This window comes from Xiphophorus couchianus, chromosome 9, assembly GCF_001444195.1.
Source record: "Xiphophorus couchianus chromosome 9, X_couchianus-1.0, whole genome shotgun sequence".
Lineage (NCBI taxonomy): Eukaryota > Metazoa > Chordata > Actinopteri > Cyprinodontiformes > Poeciliidae > Xiphophorus > Xiphophorus couchianus.
Genome location: NC_040236.1, coordinates 12500744 through 12524548, shown reverse-complemented (window position 1 = coordinate 12524548; position 23805 = coordinate 12500744). Strand labels below are relative to the sequence as shown.

General features: G+C 38.8%; 1 protein-coding gene across 1 annotated transcript in view; it reads right to left on the bottom strand.

Annotated features, from left to right (window-relative positions):
- tnfaip8l1 (tumor necrosis factor, alpha-induced protein 8-like 1) overlaps positions 1–23217 on the bottom strand; it is a 28342-nt gene extending 5125 nt beyond the window's left edge. The window contains exons 1-2 of the mRNA XM_028028763.1: positions 22773–23217; positions 355–634 (exon numbers count right to left, since the gene is read on the bottom strand). Coding sequence (XP_027884564.1) covers positions 355–626 — 272 coding nt within the window. The 5' untranslated portion in view covers positions 627–634; positions 22773–23217. The remainder of the gene's footprint in view (positions 1–354; positions 635–22772) is intronic.
- Between the last annotated feature and the right edge of the window lie 588 nt (positions 23218–23805).

The window sequence follows — 23805 nt, the reverse complement described above, 5'->3', positions numbered from 1 at the left end:
GTTCTGATGGAAATGAAACCAAATGTAAACTTTTTGGCCTACATGCAAAACACTGTATATGGCAGGAAACGTATACCAACAGCTACAATGACATGATTTAGGTTGGAGCATATTAACTAAATCGAATTCAAAACATGCTGCAAGAACTGAAAACTGCTTTTAATAGATACTCTCCATCAAATCTGACCCAACTGGAGCTGTTTTGCAATGAAAAATATGAAGATTTAACAATTTCTAAATGTGCAAAGCTGGTGGACATACCCTTAGCCAAATAGAAAATGAAACAATATTTAATTCTATAATGTGATATTTCACATTAAATAAAAGATGGTTTGATGGTTTCTTCCATCTCACCTGAAGTTTTCCACCAGAATCAGCTCCTCGCTGTTGAACTGGTTGTTTCTGTAAAGCACGCCCAGCTTCACCACCATCTTGATTAGGTTTTTGATGATCTTCTGGGACTCTTTGCGGTTGCGCGTGTACTCCTTGGTGACGCGGTACAGCTCGTCCAGCACTTCGCTGCTGGTGTCGTCTATGAAGAGGTTGGCCATGCTCTTGGTGGCCATCTTGCTCATCAGCTTCTTTTGTGCCTGGAGGGCCAGGTTCTTGGTGCTGAAGGAGTCCATGGTCGAGTCTGGGTCAGGATGGAGCAAAGAGAGGACAGCAGCCTGGTTAATGGTTATATCAAACAGGAAATGGATCATCTTACAGGACATGCCTATAAAGACGATGTTTGTTCACTGGTGCTCCGCCGTTGGCCCAAAATTAGAAACTAAAGCAACCTTTCCTTAGACATCCTGTTTGCATTACCTTGGCAGTCTGCAATGCGTGAGGTTATTGCAAATAACATTTACATTGATAGTGTTTTAACTGCAGGGCCAAGAACTGTCTTTTTATCAGATAATGAACCGTGGCAGCTGTTAAATTAGTGCCGGCACCCCTCTCGCTTGGTAGTTGGAGAAGAATGTGTCGTCGTGAGTGTGGGAGTGAAGTCGCTCAAAGCACGACCACGCAAAGCAGCTGGTGTAATCTGGACATCTAGTTAGCCTAAAACCGTCCAGGGAACAAGGCGGACGCGTGTGCATGGAGGTGAGCTGCTGACACACAGAAGCCGTTCGGTCGCCGCATACGGGTGGCTTGACTTTATGTGTGAATCTTTGTGTTTGCGTGCCAAGTGAGGTGACTCAGTGACAGGCTGCACGCATGATAAAAGCCCGTGAATAGTGGGAGGTCACGGGGGCTGCCGGCTTTCACAGCGGGTTTACACATTCCTCTTTTCAAAGGAATAAAATAAAGAGAATCTATTTTCCTCTCTAACCTTTGCGAATCTCCCAGCATCACCTGGGAGTATGTGGGGAAAAAAACAGAAAATGTGTTGTTTTTTTTCTGTAACAGTCCATTAGCAGCACAGGAGAGTGAATGAACAGGTGTACCATGAGCTTAATTTTACACACGCTTGTTTACAGATTTACTATATATAAACAGGATCTACCTGTTTGAAAACGGGAGCTTTAAATTGACATAAAACGTTTATTTTCATTTAAACTCTGCAAATGAGTCAAATAAACATCCATCCATCCATCCACCCATCCATCTTCTGTTCACCCTTGTCCCTAATGGGGTCGGGAGGGTTGCTGGTGCCTATCGGGGTACACCCCGGACAGGTCGCCAGTCTGTCGCAGGGCAACACAGAGACATACAGGACAAACAACCATTCACACACACACTCACACCTAGGGAGAATTTAGAGAAACCAATAGACCTGACAGTCATGTTTTTGGACTGTGGGAGGAAGCCGGAGTACCCGGAGAGAACTCACGCATGCACAGGGAGAACATGCAAACTCCATGCAGAAAGACCCCGGCCGGGAATCGAACCCAGGACCTTCTTGCTGCAAGGCAACAGTGCTACCAACTGCGCCACTGTGCAGCCCGTCAAATAAACAGTGGGACATATTCATGTCACAAATTCTGTTCAAGAATTTATTTTTATCATTATGGCTTACAGCTCATAAAATTTTGTGGTACATAAAACCAATACAAATTATATCATTATAGAAATGTTATGTCTATGTTATGGTTTACTCGATCAAGTGGAAGATTGCTGACTGGACTCCCTCCACCAGGAGCATAAGCCACAAAACGTTCCCACAATGCTTCATCCAAGAATTTCAAGAGTTTGGGCGAGAATCACAAAGCACAGACTGAGTCACCACACCTGGTAGTATCCAGGGCACGGACTGCTGCATTTTATGTCTTAAGCAACTCTTAAACCAGACACCAGAAGTGTCCCTTCTGGGCTAGGGAGAAAAAAGATTGGACTGCTGCTCAGAGGTTCAAAGTCGTCTTTTCAGATAAAAGGACATTTTGCATTTTATTTAGAAGTTAAGATAACAACACCTGGACTGCCGAGTCACTGGAGTTGAGTGTGAAGCTTCTACAGTCAGTGAGGATTTAAAGATCCACGTTATCTGCTGGTGTTGGTTCGCTATGTTTTAGCAAGTCCAAAGTCAGTGCAGTCCTATACCAGGAAAGTTTTAGAGAACTTCATACTTCCTTCTGTATGGAGTTGGGGATTTGATTTTCTTGCAGGGCTTGGCACCCACCTGGACTGCCAAAGGTACAAACATGGTTTAACAATCATAGCACTTCTGTTTTTTTTTAGCAGGCAAACTAGAGCATTGTGAAGAAGAAAATGAGAAAGCAACCTAATAATGTGGACAAGGAGGAGGCTGCAATTAAAGCAACCCGAGCCTCCTTAGCACTCCAGCAGAACTAGAGCGATTACAGAGGACACCCGCCAAGTTTTCAGTGGAATCCAAAATTGTTTACAGAAAATTTACCTATTCACAAATATTTTTTGTACAGCATATCTGAAATTTTCAAAAGACAAAGTGCAAGGCCATTGGTTGGCATATGAAAAGCAGCCAATCCAGGAGTGCCATACATTTTCCTTGTCACTGATGGGGTTGTACGTCCAAAAGCCAGGATGAGGAAAAGTTCTTAAGCCTCTGAGACAGTAACCATTGTTTATTAATGCATTTTAAGATATATTCGCTGCTCCAACTATTAAAATAGACAGTTACAGGTGAATAGATTTCAGCTATTTACTGATGAGGCTATTCAGCCTAATAAAAAGTAAACCCAAATACCTGGTTTAAATTTTATTAGGCTGACATTTCCACTAGCTATAAGCTAGCAAAACAGAAACCAGAGCTTTAAATATTTGGACACATATACATTATATGTGTCAGAAACGCATATAATGTATACGAGTTTCAGTTTTTGAATTTAATTACTGAAACAAACTTTTTAATGATAATATAATTTATCAAGACGCAGCTAAAATGGCGAAATTAAACAGCTTATTCCTTATCAGTTTTCTGCTCGTCTTTATGGACCTACTATAAATGGGAGGTGTTAGCCCTCTCCTACTGCATTATTACCTCACCACTACTGGGATGATATAGAAAGGATATTTCATCTTTAGCGAACTCCAGCAACTCAGAAACTGAATGCAAATATTCAGCAAATTCAGTCTACTTGAATGTAGCTTCACACCTACTACTACATTTTGTTGCTACAAGCTTTATTCATGTTCATTTATGGTTGAGTGCATGGCATTAGGAACCAGTTCATAAGAAACATCAGCAATGTGCTGTGGAGTTATTTAAAGGGATGAATCAGATTTTATAAATGAGGTTTCTGTACTTATCAGTGTTGGGTACCTTATCTGTGGCAAACAGAAGTTTTATCAAGGGGAGTTCGGAGAGAGAGATACATTCACATACCAAAGGAAGGCTAACAGTCAGTTTGGGGTTCCTGATAGGGAGGATTTAAGCAAACTCATATCATACTAAAAAAAAAAAAAGAAAGAGAGAAAAATATCCAACACTATTATCAGATAAACACTTTCTACTCTATGGTGTGAGAGCATTGTTTAGTTTGTCACAGTTTCCTCAACCTGAACAACATCTGTGTCACTTGGCTGCAGAGGATACTGATTGTATCAGTCTGGCTGATATGATTTACAGAGAGAAAGCTCTGCAAAAAGGATGGCAGAGATAGAAAGACACTATGCTGCTGAGGAAACTCAAGAGCGAATGCAATCTACCTCGTGGTGCTGATCCGAACAGTGTTACGCTGCCATCACAGCCTGACTGCTAAAGTATTCCTTCCCAGAGTGGAAAGGGACAAGGACACGACCTGACAGTCTATTACGCTGGGATACCAGCGCTTCACTGGGTTTGTATCTTAGCGTTCAGCAGCTCCTCTCAACTTCTATGCTCTGCTGTTAGACCTTTTTTTTATGTATCCTAAAACTTTTTATGATGCATTATAAAACTAGTACCCCTAAATGTATTACAGAAAAATGTAAGATGATATTATGATAATATATTACGCAACTCTAGCCAGCAGTATTATAAACATTTCATAGGAACAAAGGGATAGTTTTTATTTAACATATTTTATAATTGTTACAATATAGAAAAGAAGAGCACAAACTGAACCAAAAAACTTTCAGAATGTACTAAACATCCCAACCCATCAGTTCAAAGATACTAAATATGAAACTAAATTCTTCCCCCTTCAAAAAACAAATAAGTGAATACAAAAAAGAGATAATTAAATAAATGCTTAGGTTTAAGACAAACTAGTATTTTGCACATTTTCAATAGAGGATATATAGTTATCCTTTGTTTATGCTGGGCTTCTATCACCAAATTTAGGGCTGAAGTAATATTTTATTTTTTGAAACATGTTCCTATTGCCTGAAGTAATATCCACAACCAGAATGTGACAGGAAATCTGAAGAGGGAGTTAAAGATGATGCTGATGGTAGAGAAACCGTCCAAACTCAAAGACTTGGAGCTCATCACCAAAAACGAATCATGAAAATAGCAGTGGAAAAATGCCAAACCCGGGTCATCAATTAAAAGAACATTGCTGAAGCAGATACCGGCTATGTCACCAGTTGCTGAGAAGGGTATAAAGAATTGTATGCTTCGGTTTCAGAAAAACAAATCTTCATCCTAAAAGAACTTCTCATCCTGAGCTTTCCTGATGTAAAAATGGCATCTGTCAGTTTTACAGATGTACTTTTGCGTCTGTAAAACTGGCAGATTTGTCGATATGACTGAAGTAACTGGTAAAATTAGCATGCTATGATTTCCCAGAGGAAAAACAGACAAGCTCTTGCAAATAATTTCATGTTATTAAAAGCAAAAAAACAAAGAAAAAACGTTAAAGCTTCACTAAGCACAACCTGAAAATAAAAAGTATTAGTCGAGGGGAAAAGGTTTTTTTTTTTTTCTATTCGATGAACAATCACTTGGCTAAAAATGTGTAAATCTTGGTTTGTAATTGTATCTGAACTTTAAAGTACATCCGTTCCTTTGTTAAATAAACAATGCCTAGCCCAAGAGTGAGGAACTTGGGGAAGTGACGAAACACACACAGAAATAAAGGAAACACTTCTACACCTCAGGGGGAAAAAAAAGACAAATAAAGCAGACTCGACAGTCAGATCAGATTTCCTTCCTTTCAGAGTCTCAGACATGTGAATTATTGCAAAATGTAACTGCAAAGAAAAATTAAAAAACGAAGAAGCTGCATTTAACTAAGTGTCCCATTGACATCATGATAAAGAGTTAATCTTTATGTCTCAGCATGAAAGGAGCCCTAAAGATTAATTGAGCATATGCCCCAAAGGCCAACTGTCCATCCTCTCGCAGGGCCGTAATTACAAATCCAAAGCAGGAAAAAAGAAAAGAAGGAGCTACGAGATTTCCCTGCTGGGTAAGTTGTGATTTTTATTTCTTTTTTTTCCACTGTTGATGGAAGCAGAAAGGAGGCAGTGAATCTCCTGCTGCAGTGTGTGACTTTCATTCCTCTCTTTCCCTCCGTCTGCAATGCCTCTCTAAGCATATCAATAAGACTCCTTGGAGAGCGTCAGCAGGACGCCTCCCAGAGAGGAGACCCACGAGGAGAGGGCGAGCGAAGGCGGGGAGATGGGAGAGAAAATAAGAGGGTGGAGGTGTGTTACAAGTCAATACTGATACGTTGAGAAAACGTAGGCGTCGAACGAGAGCTCGTTTACAGATCGTTCCGAAGCAGGATGTAACGTCGGCCTCGTCTTGAGGCGGCTGCTGGACACGTAGTCGTGTCTCTGGTTTAGCTGATGAAGAAGGAGCGGCAGCAGATCCCTCATCCACCCCTTCAATGTAGTCCTAACTTACAGAGCTGCAGATGTCCTCTGATGCAATGCGTGTGAAATGTAAAACAAAGGAAAAGAGACGTACAATGACTGGGCCAAGAGAAAAGAAAAGATGAGTTTGAAATCTGTTGCTATTTAGGTGATAGGTGCTTGGCTGGTCTGGTCAACTCTGAGAGCAGAATCACATTTCATAGGATTCAAGAAAAAAAAAGTCTGGATTTACACCTCCCTGTTTCTCTCCCTATGATGGAAGTGTATCAGTATTGAGAAGTGCTGATGGATAATAGACCACTTTCTTAGATTGGAGGGAGATTTCATAGTGCTCATTAAATTCCACTCTCGTCAGGGACCTGAGCCATCATAAGCTGTCAGCTGTGTAGCTGGAGAGCTACAGAAAACAGGGGATGAGGAGGACGGGAGCAGAGGGAGGTGGAGTATTTGCCTGTCAGGGTTTGTGTATACAAACAGTTCAAATATGGAGGCTTGTGTGCAAGTGGAGCCACTCGAGAGAAGCACTGAGAGGGCAAGTCAAAGTTTTGCTAACCTTCCTGTTATTATTCATAGTACAGAAGAAAATTCAGTGATCTCCAAAGAAGAAACACACTTTTAACATTCTTGCTCTAAAGAGGAGAATGGAAGAGCTGCGCAAATGCTCAGCCAACCCGAGAGATTTCAGCTTTCAAACGACTTTTACTAAGCTCTAAAATCTTAATTAGCTTCTATGGGCTTTGCCTCGTTCACAGCCATTTCTTTTCGGAAAAAGCCGGGACACATTTAATTTGAAGGTTTATAAAACCAGACTCCTCCAACTTCATCTCAACAATCCGTAATGTGATACCTGAAGCAGCTGCCAAAAGTAAGAAAATGTTGATGCTCTCTAAAAGCTTGTGAATGATCGGCGGAAAAACGTGTTTCCATTTAGTTGTTAAAAAAAACCAACCTGAAACCCTCTTGTAGGGATTGTGTTATATAAAAAAAGATCCCACTGCAACAAAAAACATCTAGTCATTTATAAAGATATAAGCTAGGGCTGAGACGATTAATCAGATTGATCATGGTGAGTCGATTATTGATATAATCGTCAACTAATTTAGTAAACAATTAATCATTAAACTGGAGTATACAAACTTAAAAAAGGCCATTTGGTGAAATAAACCATGCAGAAATCAAGTCACAACTGTACAAAAAATAGATACATTTTACATTTAAAATAAAAAAGAAAAAACAGTTTTAGCGTCACTCAGTTCAAATTCTTTTTAAAAATAAAAATCTCCTACAGACCACCATTTGTTGTCCAATTATTAATCGGTTAACCCAAAAACTAGTAAAAAGACTAGCTCTGTACTGATGTCAAGTCCAGCAGAAAGCCTCTCACATGTTGGTGTCAGAAGTATTTTTTAGCTGCACATACATCCTTTGCTACAAATGATCAAGCATATATGCTACAGGAATGCTATATTATTGCATTTTAGGCAATAGTATGGTTTTCTTATTTAAAAAATAAGACAATCATATTATTGTTTGTGTGTTTTATGTATTTCTAAGGCTGTATATAAAATACTGAAGTAGTTAAATGAACATTTGCAGAAGTGTCAATTTTTCATATCCAATTAATCGATTAACTATAAAAAATAATCAATAAAAGATTACTTAAATAATAATTAGTTGCAGTCCTGAATTTAATTGGTACAAACTCATAAGACCTTGAATTTCTTTTACTACCAGGTTAGAAGAGGAGACTTGTGGAGTATTTATCACCACAATTGCATAGCTTTCTCAACATCAGCAGCAGGTGAGGGTGTATCTGAGTGACACGAAGACATTTGCATGGTCTTTTCACGAGATGAGCAGCAAAGAACAACACTTTTATTCAATAATAACAAAGACTGAAATTCCACATGAAATGCAAGAGAACTGGGCAATGTTAAAATCGCCAATGAATCCTTTGTCCATTTGCTTCGGACATCTGGAAATCATTTATCCAGAGCTGAAAGGGTGAGCGCTGCCTTGAGCCCTGTGTCCTGCCAACAGAGAAGCCTCCTGATATGATCCATGTGTGCGGTTGTTTCTCATCCAGAGGGAACGGGGCTTACTCACCACCAGAATGCTGCCAGGAATAAGCAGGTGTATAAAAACCTCCTCCAAAAGCAGCTTCCTCCAAAACCCACCAGCAAAACCTGCTCATTGTCTACATTTCTGAGCAAAAATGATGCATTGTGTGAAAAGGAAAAAGTTAAAAAGTAGCTAAAAAATATATTACACTGTCATTTATATAACTCCTTAGATGTTACTATCTACCTAGGACTTGGGCTCCTAGTTCATTTTGGGGTCACTTTCCAAAACGCAGGTGAGTAAGTTGAAACCAACCAATCGTGATCAACGCAAACTACAAATAAAACCATAATGGATCATCACCGATCAGGGTAAGGTCCAGATGTTGATATGCAGCATAAGACATGTCTGTAAATATGATAAAGAAGAATACTGTTGTATTGTGTGTGAGTCAGTACACTGTGATGTGATAAAAGGCTTGACATATGTGTGAAATCTTTCTTTAAATAATTTAGAGTATTTCAAAAAGATTGGTAAAAATGTGTGCATGACTTCATTTAGTGTCTCCATTTATGCAGGGGAATGCCTCTATCTGTCCCCATCAACATTTTTATATAATTTCCATTTACTTTTGCTTCTTGCTGCATGTTAACAATCTTCCAGAAACCTTCGATCTGCTCCAATAGATTTCCGTTGTTTTATCTGATTCAACCTTTCAGAGTTCTCAATCCTTAAACACAAGGAGGAAGGAAGGAATGAAGGGATAATGTAATGGGGATTAAAGTCAGAAAACACCAATATTTTTTCATTCATTTCTTTTTTGTACCTGGAAAACGATACAAATTCCATTCTTCTTCAGACTGCATAGATACCCAGCATTTATCACAGATATACACTCAAACAAAATGGGTTGGTTGTGTAGATAAAGTGTAAGAACAAAATGGGAGACCTGATTAATGAAGGGGTAAACTGAACCTGAGTCAAGTCCAATATTCCAGTTAACTCTGCAACAAAACATTAGATCCTTTTTTTGCATTTATTACAGGCAAACCAGAGGATCTTACACACGTGGCCCATTGGGTTATACACTCGCTGGTTAAAATTAATGTCCTCTGAAAATCATATTTTATTCACTAAAGTTGTCCCTTCTGCATGCCACTGCAAAGACCCGTCCCACTCCTGTTGCCCCCAAAGAAAGAAAGCTTAATGCTCCATGTAAACATGGTTTTAGAATAAAATCTGTGTACATGAGTGGCTGCGAAGCATGAAAGTGGTGAGCACCTAATCTTAAATGGTCTGTGAAGTGCAGTGGCTGCAGACAGCAAACCCTGACACGGTGTCTCCACGGTATTTAGAGAGGCAAGACTTTACCAGATCTGAAGCAAAACAAGACGTGACAGGAGAAAGCGCTGCTCAGCAATGTGGCAGAATATACAAGGCATGCTGATCAGCACAAAAACAAATATCTGCACTTACGGCGATGGGCCTGGCTGCAGGGAGCTCGGCACTTCTAATGAGAGCAATTAGACGAGCCGCAAACTCACACGGTCGCCTCAAACCAGCCGACGACGCCTCGCTCAAAAAGAGACAGCGGCTCGGCAGAGGTGACTCATGGAAATGAAGCCAGAACTCACACAATGTGTGATGGATGTCTTGTGACAGTGCATGAGCTCAGGTAATGGAAGCAGAGACTCAGTTGCCCTGCTGCAAGTACAGACAGCCCTGTCAAGTCAGTGTGACAGCCCAACTGAGGGATGGAGCTTAAAACAGACTGCGAAGACAATAAAATAACTTATCTGGCCTTCCTCACAGTGTCTGGGAGAATTTTCAAGCGAGATGAAAAGAAACTGAGATATCCATAATTAATTTGAGGCGTCTGAGTTTCAGAGCAGATAAAGCTGCTGTTTGTATGGGGACACTTTGGATGTCATTTCAATGTATTCATATGGAATCCATGAGCTGTCGCATCCAGCTTTTTCATAAGGTCCTTGAGAGCAATGAAGTGAACGGACACTCAGCAAATTATAAAAGGAATGTAGCATTAACCAGTCTAAATAGTTTTAAAATGTACTTATTATCCTCACATGCTGAGAAAATGCTTTAAAAAAATGCTTAAACTAAAATATTCTGACACAGAAACGCACCCATGACCAAGATCTTTATGTGATTTTGAGGTTTTCTTCGGTTATTTTGCCAAACAGCCCAGAGACCAACATCATATAATTTGCAATTACACAGAAAGCCACAGCTTGTGGCATAACATCAATCAGGACTTTAATGATGACGTTTTGAGGCCTTGTTTGTCACATGTTCATCATCACCATCCAGGGCTTATTAAAGGGTGTAGATGAGGGGGATATGCCGTTATTCTCAGAGATTCCCAGAAAAAGTGCAAGGATCCATTAAGAAGTGAATGTAGAACTAATCCCATCACTCGGAGACTAATCCTCTAAATTATAAATTCGCTTAAGCAATAATACATTTTAGCCAAACTTTAAGAACACATTAGGGACCGCACCTAATGCAGGTTTTATCTATATGTGCTTTTCTTTCACTACTCCAAACCCTACTTCATTTATTAGTGTAAGAACAGTTACAAAGAAACACTGAAAGTAGGACAAAGAAACTAAAATCCACACAAACCTCACTTCAAAATTGCAAAAACACAAATCTGAAGGTCTAGGTTCAAGTGCAAATATCTAAATACACATGAAGTAAGACAAACATAACTTACAAGTACCTTTTCAACAAGAAATGGGAGCTTGTTTTAATTCCAGAAATCCTTAAAATTAATGAAAAAGCACTAGTTCCGATGGCAGACTCTTTCACTTAAAAAATGGGAAAAATGTCTTGATCCAGTGGCAGATTATTTTACTTGTGACTAGCACTGGACCATCAATATTAATTACCTACTTAAAACAAGCTCCTATATCTTGCTAAAAAGTTACTTGAAAGTTGGCTTTGTCTTATTTGAAGTGTGCTAAGATATGTGCACTAGAGACCAGACCAAAAATACTTGGTAAGATTTTGTGTTTTTGCACTGAAAAAGTTCAGTTTATATTTAAGTTTGTTCATTTGGCAGACGCTTTTATTCAAAGCAAATTACAAGCCAGGATCTAAAAACATAGTTAATATCAAAGCTAACAATATGATGCTTAGCAGGAAGGCTATGCAGAGGTGTCAGAACCCAACAAGGAAAGTGCACAAAGAAATACTGCAGTAGAGATTGTAGGGAAGTACAGCAAAGAAAATTCTATCTGAAGAACCGGGTCTTTAACAGCTTCTTGACAGTAAACAAGGTCGCCCCTGTTCTGGTGGTGCTTACTAGGTCATTCCACAATCTTGGAATGACATCTAAAAAAAAAGCCTGGATTGTCTTGAGTGTGGTGTAGTGAACCGACAATGACGAAGCTGAATGACGAGCTGGGCGGCGTGTTGGGTTAGGTGTATCCTGATTTTTCTTCTGTTTAACAATGTGAAGCAGAACAATCGAGCATTAGAGGTTCTAGGATCTTTAAAGGTTAGTTGGTCAATCAATGAGAACCAAGTTTCTACCTCTGGAGTAAGAGGTAGGGATTCAGTTTAGATGAAGATATTGTGACGACAAATCACAAGACAAGTTGATTTTTTTTGTGCATCCTTATTAATGCATTGACCCAGTTGCATTACATCTTTGAGTGTTTCCATTTTTAACCAGCAATGAAGGTTTTGAATAAAGATGCACCAACCAATGAGTCCAAGACAAGGAATCTGCCAAGTTTCCTTAAACTGCTTCTGATGAGTAATTGGCAGATAAAATATACTATAAAAATGTCCCCCAGTTTTATTCATTAAATGTATCAAAACTAATTACTCCCTCCTCCTCCATCTTGGATCTCAAAATGCATCAAACAGCAGCTTTTGTTTGGTTGCACTTTTCATCTATATTCAGTAAGAATGAGATAAATGTTTGGGATTTACAATATAAACCAGATATTGCCTGATTTTTTTGCCTCGCTTTCTGACAGACTAAACCATTGATGCTTTAGGCAAGTAAAGGATTTTTCCATACTTGCTAAATAATGAGAAATAAGATTTTTTTTTTTATGTTTTATTCCTTTCCTCAAATCCATAAGTTTACATATATTAAAATTTATTTAATTTTAAATCATTTGAGGAAGTCCAGGAAGCTTTCTAATTATTTCACAATATTTTATTTAAATGGAGACAAATATTATTTCTTTTTAAGTGCTGTAGCCCTAGGAAAAAAAGTAAAAGTGCAATGCAAATTGGAATTAGAAGGTAAAACCAAAGAAAAAGGAAATCTGTATCGGTCAACTAAAAGCCTCATTGATGCATCTAACATTTTCTTCCTCTTCAAACGTTTTTCAAACCGTTTTGGTTTATTTCAAATGTTTCCTTTCAGTTTCAGACGCTTGATAAGACAGATTCATCACAACAGCAGTGTTTGATATTTTAGGTAGGCTGTGTAGCATTTGTTTACAAATGGGGAGCATTGAGCAGTCACAGATAAATCCTCTACATCACCTCAACTCTGCTGTCAGAGACGATAAAGCTGAGTAGTGACAGGTGAGAAATGACAGAATGCTGGAAACAGACAGCTTGAGGGATGCCGATAAGAGTCAGCATTAACAGGACGGCAACACAAAAATATAAAAGTGCTTGGGCCACCACAACTTGGGGTAGGGGTGGGAAGCTTCAGCTGGGACTGTGGAACTTCCCATGACAGAATAACAACTGATTGGTTGATGGCAGCAGAAAATGTCACGACTTTCATATTCTTCAGAGATTTAGTAGTCATGTGGACTGGAGCGCTGTGACCCCGGGAGAGACAACGCCATCAGAGCAAATCCTCCCTTCTTTGGATGGAGGAGATCACAGAACCAGAACACGCAACAACAAACAGAAAAGCTTTGTAATCCCCTCACGGTTTCAGTCACTGACATTTCAAAAGCAGTGGTTAACATGGCTGTCTAACTCACATACGGTCTAACAGGTTAGCAGTTTGAGCCGGGTAGGTGACCTTTACGGTGCGTCTGCCTCCATTTACCCATCGGCATCATTTCTCTCCTGGTGTTAACTGTCGCTGAACCAGCAAATGTCAAACACACACAATGAAAGACTTGGTGGGTAGGTACATAGAAAGAGTTCATATAATTTACCAATATATTTAATCACTTAAACAGGAGCAAGTTATTTGAAAACTTGGTGGAAAAACGTATGTTTACACAACAACATTTTTACAGCAGTAACATAAAGCAGGAGAATCTGAGTTTAGGCTGAGCCTATCAATGTGATTAATGAGTGCTACTTTAAACTGGGAGAAATGTGTACATGACATTTAAACTCATTTAAACAAGCAAAGATGTTTTGTAAGTAGAGATGGAAGAGTACAGCGATGATGTAATAAGAAGAGTACAGCGTTCCGAATATTTTTACCTCCTTACAGATTTTGTTTTGTCCCGTCACACTAATTTTAGCCATTTTAAATAACCATAGTAAACTTTAAAAACAGCATTTTGTATTTAATTACTGTAATATCTTTCTCCAATTAACTCAAATTTGAGATCAAATGTATAATTTTATGTCAAATTATCAATGAGTTTTATCAACAAAAAAAGCAACAAAAAAAAACATGTTGATGTTAAAGCAAAAATGTAAATCTGCTGAAGACTATGGCAGCATTCAGTCTACTTTCATTTTAACTTATTTAATCCAGTTAAAAATATGAGCCTACTTGGGGGAAGTCCCTTAAATTCATGATTGTTTTCAGTGGATAGATGATTGGGAAATCCCATCCAACTACTTTGAAATATAACTTCTTCCATGTGGACTCTAAATGGACTAAGCGTTGGGTAGGATGTCGCTCATTCAGAAGCGGAAGTCAGCTCACCATTAATTACAGAACAGAATAATGCACTGGCTAAGATGTCCGCATATGAACAGATATCCTGTTTCCAGTCTGGCATAACAGAACCATATTACCTTACAACAATAGCAGTCCTTAAAACAAAGGGTCAGCTCCTTTTCCCAGTGCTGGCACGCAACCTGGCTAGAAGTGATGAATACTTGCTCTTTCAGTTGATTACTTCAGTTAATTACTTACGTATAGGGTATATGCTTGTTCTTTTATCACCTAAAAATGTGAGTTAAATGACTGCATCCAAAATTACACATATTTAAGCAAATTAGAGGGACTGCTGTCCAAAATAAGCTCCTAAAGTTGTACATCATAAGTAATAAAACTGACTGGACCGATTGCAGTTTTCTGGACGACCACCAGTGTATATATATGTGAAAGATCAAATAAAAAAGTCTGAACTGCTGACTCTTGATTTTGGCAGAAACCAATTCTTTTTAAACTGACACTGCTGGGTTGTTATGAGGTCACAATACACCTTCAATGTTCCAATCTTATTTTATTGAATATTGATCAGTACATGTGAAACAATACAAACTTGTTTTAGCTGAACATGAGATAGTGCTCTCAAATATAAATGAAACGTTTAGAGCATTGCTGTCCAAACTACTAAATTCACTAAACTAGAAAAATCAGTTTCTTTAGTTTTTAATGTTTTACATTACAAAATCACAAGGCTTGAGGTAATTGAAAACTCACCAACAAAGTGTGCAATAAAGTGTGCAGCAGCTTTGTGGGTATTTAAATGTAAATAAGATTGGTGGATAAGATTGGCTTCACATGTAGGCATCAGCCGCTCGCCAATCACTCAAAATTTAGGAAAATGGGGTTGATTGACCAGCTGATCGATCAGTGCGCCCCTACTGATCGATCCTTTTATTGGTGCTCCTTTTATTGGTGGTCAATGATCTTGCATTCTTAATGAAAGATAATTGAAAGCAACAGAATTACCCGTTAAAATCCTTTAAACAGCAATGAATCCAACAAAGTACAAAAAGCCAATTAAAAGATATGATTTAATGGGGAGAAACTCAAGAAGCTAAACAGTAGGGTACAACATAACCAAAAAAACAAGACCAGACCGTAATCTTCCTGCTGTTAAGAAGATGCACCACCACATAAAATGTTTCTACAGCTTTTCCAACAACTGATTCTGCCATAAAAAAATACACCAAGCAAACAAAAACACAGTGTGGTTTAAAAACAAACTGCCAGTGGAAAATGTCATGTAATCAGGCAGGAAACAAGATGCAAGATTTTAAAAATGCAATAGAGGAAGGTTGCTAAATACGTCTTCACAATTAGGAGATAGCTCCTGAAAGTTGTCTTCTGAGACCAGAGTAGTGCTTCTGAATAGCTTTATTGCATAATAAAAAGTTCATGCTTTACCTGTTAGTGGAAAATTTATGACTTGGTTAATATTTGTAGGTGTCGCTCATCTTGTTTGACTCTTCACACATTCAAGGCAAAATAAAAGCCTTGCAAAACAGAACACAGATACCAAACGATCAGAAAGCTGCAAGTAAGTTCCAAGTAAGCTATCCAACTCTTATTGGTTGACAATAAGAGTTGTCAACCAACTCTTATTGTCAACATCCCGGGTCTAACAGGCCTGGGATAACGACAATGTCTACACACACTGATAAAATAGAAATATATAAGCTGATGACAGGAAAACAGACAATTTTCAGCTCAATTAGCCCTGACTAGTGACCAGCTCATTGGGAATTTTAAAAAAGGGACTCATTTCTATTCAAGCTAAATGCTACTAATCAGGGTGATTAGTGATGACAACCATTTTTAATATCATGGAGGCGTTTAAAAAGAAGTCTTATGAAGCATAGATGTGCAAGAGGCTATTTAAAAGCAAAATGTATTTTCTTCGACATATCAAAGTACTCCTTTGGTTCATTCAGGCTGCGAGTGAGCAAGAAAAACTGGGAGAGAGCAAAACTTTCAGCAGACAACAGGAAGGCTTAAAGAAAGAGCATCAAATTGCTGTTTGTGCATTTGAATTTTAACCGCTGTCTGACATGAAACACGCTGCTGGATTTGCAAATACTGGCAGCTTTTGGAAAAACTCAGAGTTAAGATTAGAGTTAGAAATCAAGTCCTCATGGTCAGGTGGTCAGACATGTCCCTCCTACAACACAACAGATTCAGGTCCACAAAATTCTCTAAAAAGGTCCTTTTTAGTAAAACATAAAAACTATTAGACCGGTGCTCTGACTCCCTTTGAATAGCAAAGCTGCATGTACAACAAACAAACATGACAACAGAAACTCCAAATCAAGCTGCAATAAAAAGCAACTTGTTTAATCATGATCAAAGGTATTAGATGTCTGCTCAATTATTTTCCTCTTTCTCCACAGATTTTCTCCCTCCCTTTGGCTTTATAATCTGTTTCCACTTAAAAGACACAATAGAAAATCCTGGTTGTTCTATAAAGTACATCGGCGCTTTGTGTTCTGAGAGGACACGTAACCACTTCAGTGAGCTGCACAACTGGAACCACTTTGCTGTTGGAGATTTGGGATGCAGGATTTCAGGACAAAGCGCATGCTGCAATTTCATCTCTCATCAAGTTTTGCAGTCTCACTCTTCTCCTCTCTTCTCTTGAGATGTTGCGTAACGGAGGCGGTGCTGACTGCTAATGGATACTCGCAGCTCGAAGCATCGCATGTGTTAACAAACCGTCTCCGGCAGGCCTGTGTGTCTGTACTCATCATTGTGTAGCAGGTCTGACTTGTGAGGAGCAACTGCAATGTTGGAACAGAGGCAACACGCTCATGAGTGCATAAAACAACCCTGCTTTGGATCTTTGCATTGTAATTATGGCTCTGTCATTTTTATTTCCTAATGCAGTAACTGTTCGCAGTCAGTTGGCAATCAGTGTCTTCTGCTCAAATACTTTGCCCTTCCCTTTAACGGTTTTCTCAGATCTGCCAGAAGCCCGCTGAACAATTAATAATTAACACACGGGCACATAATGGATCTGCTTTTAATAATTCAGCCTGCCAATTTGAACTAAAATAGACTTGAGGTTGAGAGCGGGCTGCCACTGCGCAACAGGTTGGGGAAAAAGATGAGAGACCAGGATAAAAGCTGGACTCAGCACATATAGGAAGAGATAGTGGCTATGAGCTGCTGGCATTAATTTGGGAACATCAGTCAGTGTTAGGCATGTGTAATAAGGCTGAGAATACAGTGGCTGCTGCACAGCCTGGGGCCCAGCACAGTGCTCACTCACAACACTTGTTCATGTATTAAAATGCATAAGTGGATTGTTAATTAATGGGTACAAGCAAGCTCATTTGAAATAAAAGGTAAAAAAAAAAAAAAAAACAAGGAATCACCAGAGCTGCCCACTCTTAGATAACTTCACTTTAACTGGCATGTCTATGTTTTAAATTATATATTATTTACAGTATAATTAGCATCTTAACAGCTCTGCAGATCATGGGAGACATAATCAAGGGGCTAACCAGTGCTTGAGCTATGACTTATGTCAAGGCCTTTGACATTTTAATTAAGGCCACCATAAGAGCGGGACACATTATGACCAATTGTCCTCACCTCAAGCACAGAGAGCATAATTTTCTAACTTGGCGCCTAATAGGCTGACAAATACAAGTGTGCTCGGGTTTGCAGGAGCAGCACAGAAAGCGATCAGGGAAAATTGAGAAAGACACTGTGAGTCAACAGATGACTCAAGTGGAATCTAAAACGAGTCCGGTTTTATTAGCGGACTCCATCAGCGCCTCAATTATGTCAAACAATGTTAGCCCGTCGGGCCGCGGCGTGCTTTCAGATCAGCTGAGGCTCCAAAAACTCAAGAGTGTTTCATGTTTCCAGGGGCCACCACTGCTTCCAGTTGAACTTTATTGGCTTGTAAAAGAAGGTCAAACACCTTTCTGGTCGTGGTAATGAGTTACCATGGATTCTCCTCAGCAGGAACGTCAACGTCTCCAGGATTACTGTGGAGGTTTTCGAGCTTTGCTCTTAATAACGCAGCACAGGGAGTGCTGCACAACGTGACAGTATTGTCCCATTTTGAAAAACATAAATGCTCAGAGGGGGATCTACTCGGGACACAGTTACACTGCAATATACATAGATGAGGCTTACAAGCCTCTGCTTAATCCTGCTGTGCAAGTATTGTTGTTTTATTTATCGTCTTTCTCAGTCATGCCGCGCTGAAACGGTGACGGAGCAGTTGTGAGGGACAAAGCTTTCAATAATTAGGAAAAAGCAAGCAGTCATTAAAACCAGCTCTGGCTGAAATCTACTGTAAATAGAATTTAAATCTGATGCTTCTCTGCCTACAGAGTCATCAGACTAAGAAGCTTTTTTCCCCCATTAGAAAGCATTTGAATTGTTTCAGATCTATGTTATTAGCCACCTTCTGTAGTCCTAGTTGGAATATTTGAATGAGTGCAAAAGAGCACTGAGATTTTGTTTTGCCATCTAAAAACTTATGCAATAAGAGAGCTGAGACCTGAAATCTATGACTTCTGCTATTTATAAAATGTATTTCCTCTTCTAAAAAAAATTTAAGTGGCATGCTTACAAATCATTTATCTTCCTTGCAAACAACGTCCCACTAATTTCAGCTGGAAACACTTTAAATGTCAAATACATCTTAAGACACCGAACTACTAAAAACTGCTTAAATCTTTTTGTTATATTTCACAGTTTACATAGAATCACAATTTAAGTTTCTGATGTCATGTTTTCTTGCCTAAAGCTCATAATATCAACCACTCTACCGGAAAATTTTTTTTACCAAGCAAATTATTCCTGCTGACACGTCTTTAGCACAACAAAACAATTTATGCATCAAAAAGTTGAAAGAAATTTGTCCTGTCTCAAATTATTTGACCTTAAAATAACAGAGCCTTAATGAATTTGAACTATGTGTTTAAGAGCAAAGAGAAGTCATGTCCACTTCTAATAAGACGCATAAAAAATCTGAGCATTTTCAATAACTACAAAACAGATTATTGCTTTCATTTTAGCTGTTATGGACGAGAACCTCCTCTTAACTCGACAATATTTTTCAGAAAACAAAACCTTGAAATAAACCCGTTTTGTTCACACAAATAATGCTTCACAAATAACTTTAAATACCACTGTGGAGTTACAGTAAATACACTACAGTCTTCATTTTTCTCTCAATGTAACTTGGTACTGATGCCAAGAAGGCATTAAACATACCTCGTTTCAGAATTTGAATATAAAGTTTCAATAAATCACAACCTGTGTTTTAAATCTGTAGATTTTGAACTAGAAATTGTCAAATCAAATGCATCCTATAGTTCTTAAAATTAAATTGGAAATGTTGCATTAGATAAACGCGTTGGAGTTATTAGTGCCATTTGGCCATGTTTTCTTACAATCTCCCCAATCTCTACAGACTGAACATCACTAAAAGTGCTTGTGTTGCCCTCCAACAAAATGGCGCCCTTGATAGGAAACTATATCGCCGATATCAAAAACCACCACTGCTACTATGTGACAGTAAAAATCCCTTAACCATACCAACAACATAAAGGTTAAACATTTACAGAAATTCATTGAGTTTCATCAGTACAACAAAACCAGAGTAGACTATGAGGTTTCCAATCTCAACTTCTGTTTTTTTTTTCTCTTTCATGCTTAAGACTTTACTTGTATCTGATTTCTGTGACAAGTTCATAGCATTGACAATGCATTCACCCAGGAAATGTAATATTCCTCTAGTTTCTATCATTTTATTGTCTTCACATCTTAGAAAACACTGTAGACGTCTCTACAGTACCAAGTAGAGATTGACTAATCAGGCTATTTCTATTCGTATTTCTGACCGTCACTGAGGTTTGACCTGATAGTTATTTTTTTCTGAATACCGCACCACAGAGAAGAGGAAATGAAATATGTGCTGCAGGTTCTTTGATAGAGGCAACAGATTTGAATCTCAAAGAAATGAAGAAATTAAAAGATTATCCCCATTCATACATCAAAGCACGTGTCTCTAACCTTTATCTCAGTTTTATTAAACTAAAAAGAGGCTTCAAAGTGCATACCTGTGATGTCTTGCATCTACAGACTGCGAGTGGTGGGAATTTATTTGTACCAATAATAACCCAATTGATTTAGATGACCTCAAACGAGATGATACTTGCATTGGAAACGTTTTATTCTTCACATCTGTGAATTTCGTCTGTTCCTATTAAATAAACCTAAAAAACACAAAATATCTCCTATTATATATATAACAATACTCCAATTGCTCTCATCTTCTCTCTCAGCTCTGCCGACTGACAGCTGCAGCTGCCAGACACAAAGGAAGCCCTGGCAACTGAAATACAGAGTAGGCTGAAAAACGCCAAATCATTTTCACCACCGACACAGCTAATGCACGGAGCGAGTCCAACTCCAGGGTCCAAATCCCAGGTTGTAATTCATTTGACATGTCTGTCTGGGCTGTGCATGATAATGTGAACTGCTACCTGCCAGAGCCCTGCCTGCACAGAGGGGCCATTCATATGCACACAGGCCTTGTTTTGTTGAGGAAAGCCTTTTACAATGTAAACAGTAATGTGTTACAAAACATATCACTGTTTGCCAACCATATGTCTTGCCCCCATCTGCAGCATTGGTTGGAGTAAACTTTGGATTAGCCCCCAAAAGCATAAGGATTATTTTGGTGGGGATGAAACGTTTCGTAATCTGCCGTTGGTTGGATGGGTCTCGATGAAATCACTACAAATGAAATCACTTTACAGTAGTAAGCTGTCATGTTACAACCACAACTTGCAATGTGTTTTATTGCGTGTTTATGTAGTAGACCAACACAGAGTAGTGCATAATTGTGAAGTGAAAGGAAAATGATGCATGCAATCTGAAAAGTGTGGTGTGTGCATTCACATTCCGCCTAATGTCCACTGTAGACTTTCACTGGAGTTGTAGCTGCACATGTTTTGGGGTGCGTCTCCACCAGCCTTGCACATGTAAGACATTTTTGCCTGTTTTTCATTCCACAGTAGCATTGTCCTATGTTTGCTTGATCAAATCAACTTTGATCAACATTTTTGTGCTACAAAAAAGCCTGACCTCAGCGTGATGCTGCCACCTCCATGTTTCACTGTGGGCTAAAGAATTAGCTAAAAAGTTTAATTTTGTTCTCGTCCTTAAAGACAGAACCATGTACATGTTACTTTCAAGAAGACACATTTGCCAGCTGTGCTTCTTATTTGCTGCCACTTTGAGCTTTTTCTACTTAAAGGCCATTAAAAGGCGCGTAAACTGAATGTTAATATTTTATAATTTTTTGATATTTAAAATCTTATCCTGTAATAATGCTGACATATACAAAGGAAAAAGTAAATATTGAAATCATATCTTTATGCATTTACTCAGTTTATTATTAAATTCCCAAACGTAATTTGGTCATTTAATAATAATAATAATAATGATGCTACATTCCAGGTATCTGGGAAGTCAGAACTAACTGGGTTGAACTTCAAACGAAAGGTAACAGATTTAGAAGTTAAGAAGTTGGGATTTCAATATGGCAGTGCCCATAAATATGGTTTGCAGTATGTCTAATAAACATTATAAGATCTCGTTTCTATAGGAAGACAACTTTTAATTTGTTCAGTTTAGAGTTGCAGGCACTACAAATTGATTTTAGATCCACTGATGTATGTATGTCTTGCAAAACATGTTTCCACCACATCTTATCACCATTAATGTAAGGAATGACCATACTGAAATGCAATGTCGGCCTTTATAAGTAATAACAAAAATTCCCAGTTCTGAGTACAACAGGACTGCAATATAAGAACATACCCACTTTGTAAAAATATTAAACGCACTGCTCACAGGAAGAAATTATAGAGTTCAACTTTCAAGTTAACAGTGTTTTTTTATTATTAATTATTATTATTATTATTACTATTTAAAACAGATGCGTACTGGAGAAGAAATATTAAAAGGACAAATATTTTTGGCACATTTGTAACCCCATGTAAATAATGTAAGTTCCATTTTTAATAGGTTCAAATGGTATGCATGCTTCCAAAGGCACTGCAGTTTTATGACCCAGAAACTCAAAAGTTTGGCAGCTTTTTGTTGCTGATTAGTTGGTTGTAAGACAAAGATTCTGAGTCTAAGGGACTCGGGTAAAACATGGAGCTGACTTTCAACATGAATTACTGACATTTACCACACAGCAGTGCAGTTTTCATCAGAAGCCAAGTAAACTGAGCAAACACACTCCCACCCAAGACAGCTGCGGGCTGTCTTTATCAACATGATGTCTGAATCCAAGTGTTGACCGTTACTTCCTATAAACATGGCGTTCGTCACGTTCAAACAGCCTTCAACCACGCTGATAAACTAGATTTCGCTCACTAAAGACTGAACTCCTCCTTTATATCAAAGCCGCATTTACACAACTCTTGTGTCGTTAGGGGCCAGGCCTGTGATGACAGAAGTTTTACGGGTAATGTTGCTGCTGCTGCTGCTGCTTGGTGGGAAATGTTTCATTAAAAACCCGCGGAGCGTTAAGATCACAGCGGGGCCGCCAGACAGCACTCACCTTCGGTCAGACGCGGGAGTTGACAAGCTTTAATCTCAACAGAGTCGCTCAGCTCTTCATCCTTGTCGCTTTACAACATGCTTCTCATATTTTTGTTGGATGCCTGCTATAAAAAAAAGAACAACGTCCAATTCTCACTACCCTTTTGCTGTTCTGTAACCGTAAAGCCACCAGGCGCAGATTTGTGAATTATTAAAATAGTGTTTTCTTCCCTCGCAAGCTGTGAGATCAGTTACAAGTTTGCTGCTGTTCGTGTAATCGGAGTCCGTCTCCTCTTCGTAAAAAAGAAAAAAAAAAAAAGTTTCAAACTTGAGGGGGGACTTGGTTACTCAGCAGATTGATGTTGGATTGGGCCAATAGACGAGCTACCAGAGGAGTGGGCAAACCCAGTAAGGCCAAAAAAGAAAAAGACCATTTAAAATCAGCGTCCGCCCACCTCCTTCCCATTAGCGTTTCCAGTAATTATGCTTGTCCAGGTCCCAGTCCCACGGCTCCAAATTTCCCAGAGGAAATGGTACTGAGGGAACAATGAACAGGAACTGTGGGGAGCAGCCGTTCTCTCGTCACTAAATTTATGGCTCGTTAAGTTTTATGGCACACTTTGACATAATAAGTTAAATCAACATTTGCGATTTTCATTCACAATGTCTAATGAGAACGTGCTTGTCAACTGAGACGGATGTAGAAAAAAGTCATGAGCGGATGTTTGCAAGACAGAGGATTATTTTCCCATCACATTAAAGAGGTAGAGGAAATACCCGATGTTTGTTATCCTTGTTTAACCCCCTTTTTTCCACATGCCTTATAAACTTGCATACCATTTAGTTTCATCTTAAACACGTAAGACACTCGTTTAAAACAGAAACACTAGAACATGAAGAGCATAAATCACACTGAACCACCACAGCAAGTTTGTGAAATGTAAGAGCTCGAGCGTCCTCTGGTGGTATAATTTATACAGCTATGTAGGCTATAACATGGGCTATATTAATTATAATAACCTATGGTTGAGGAGCTTAATTTGGGGGTATTT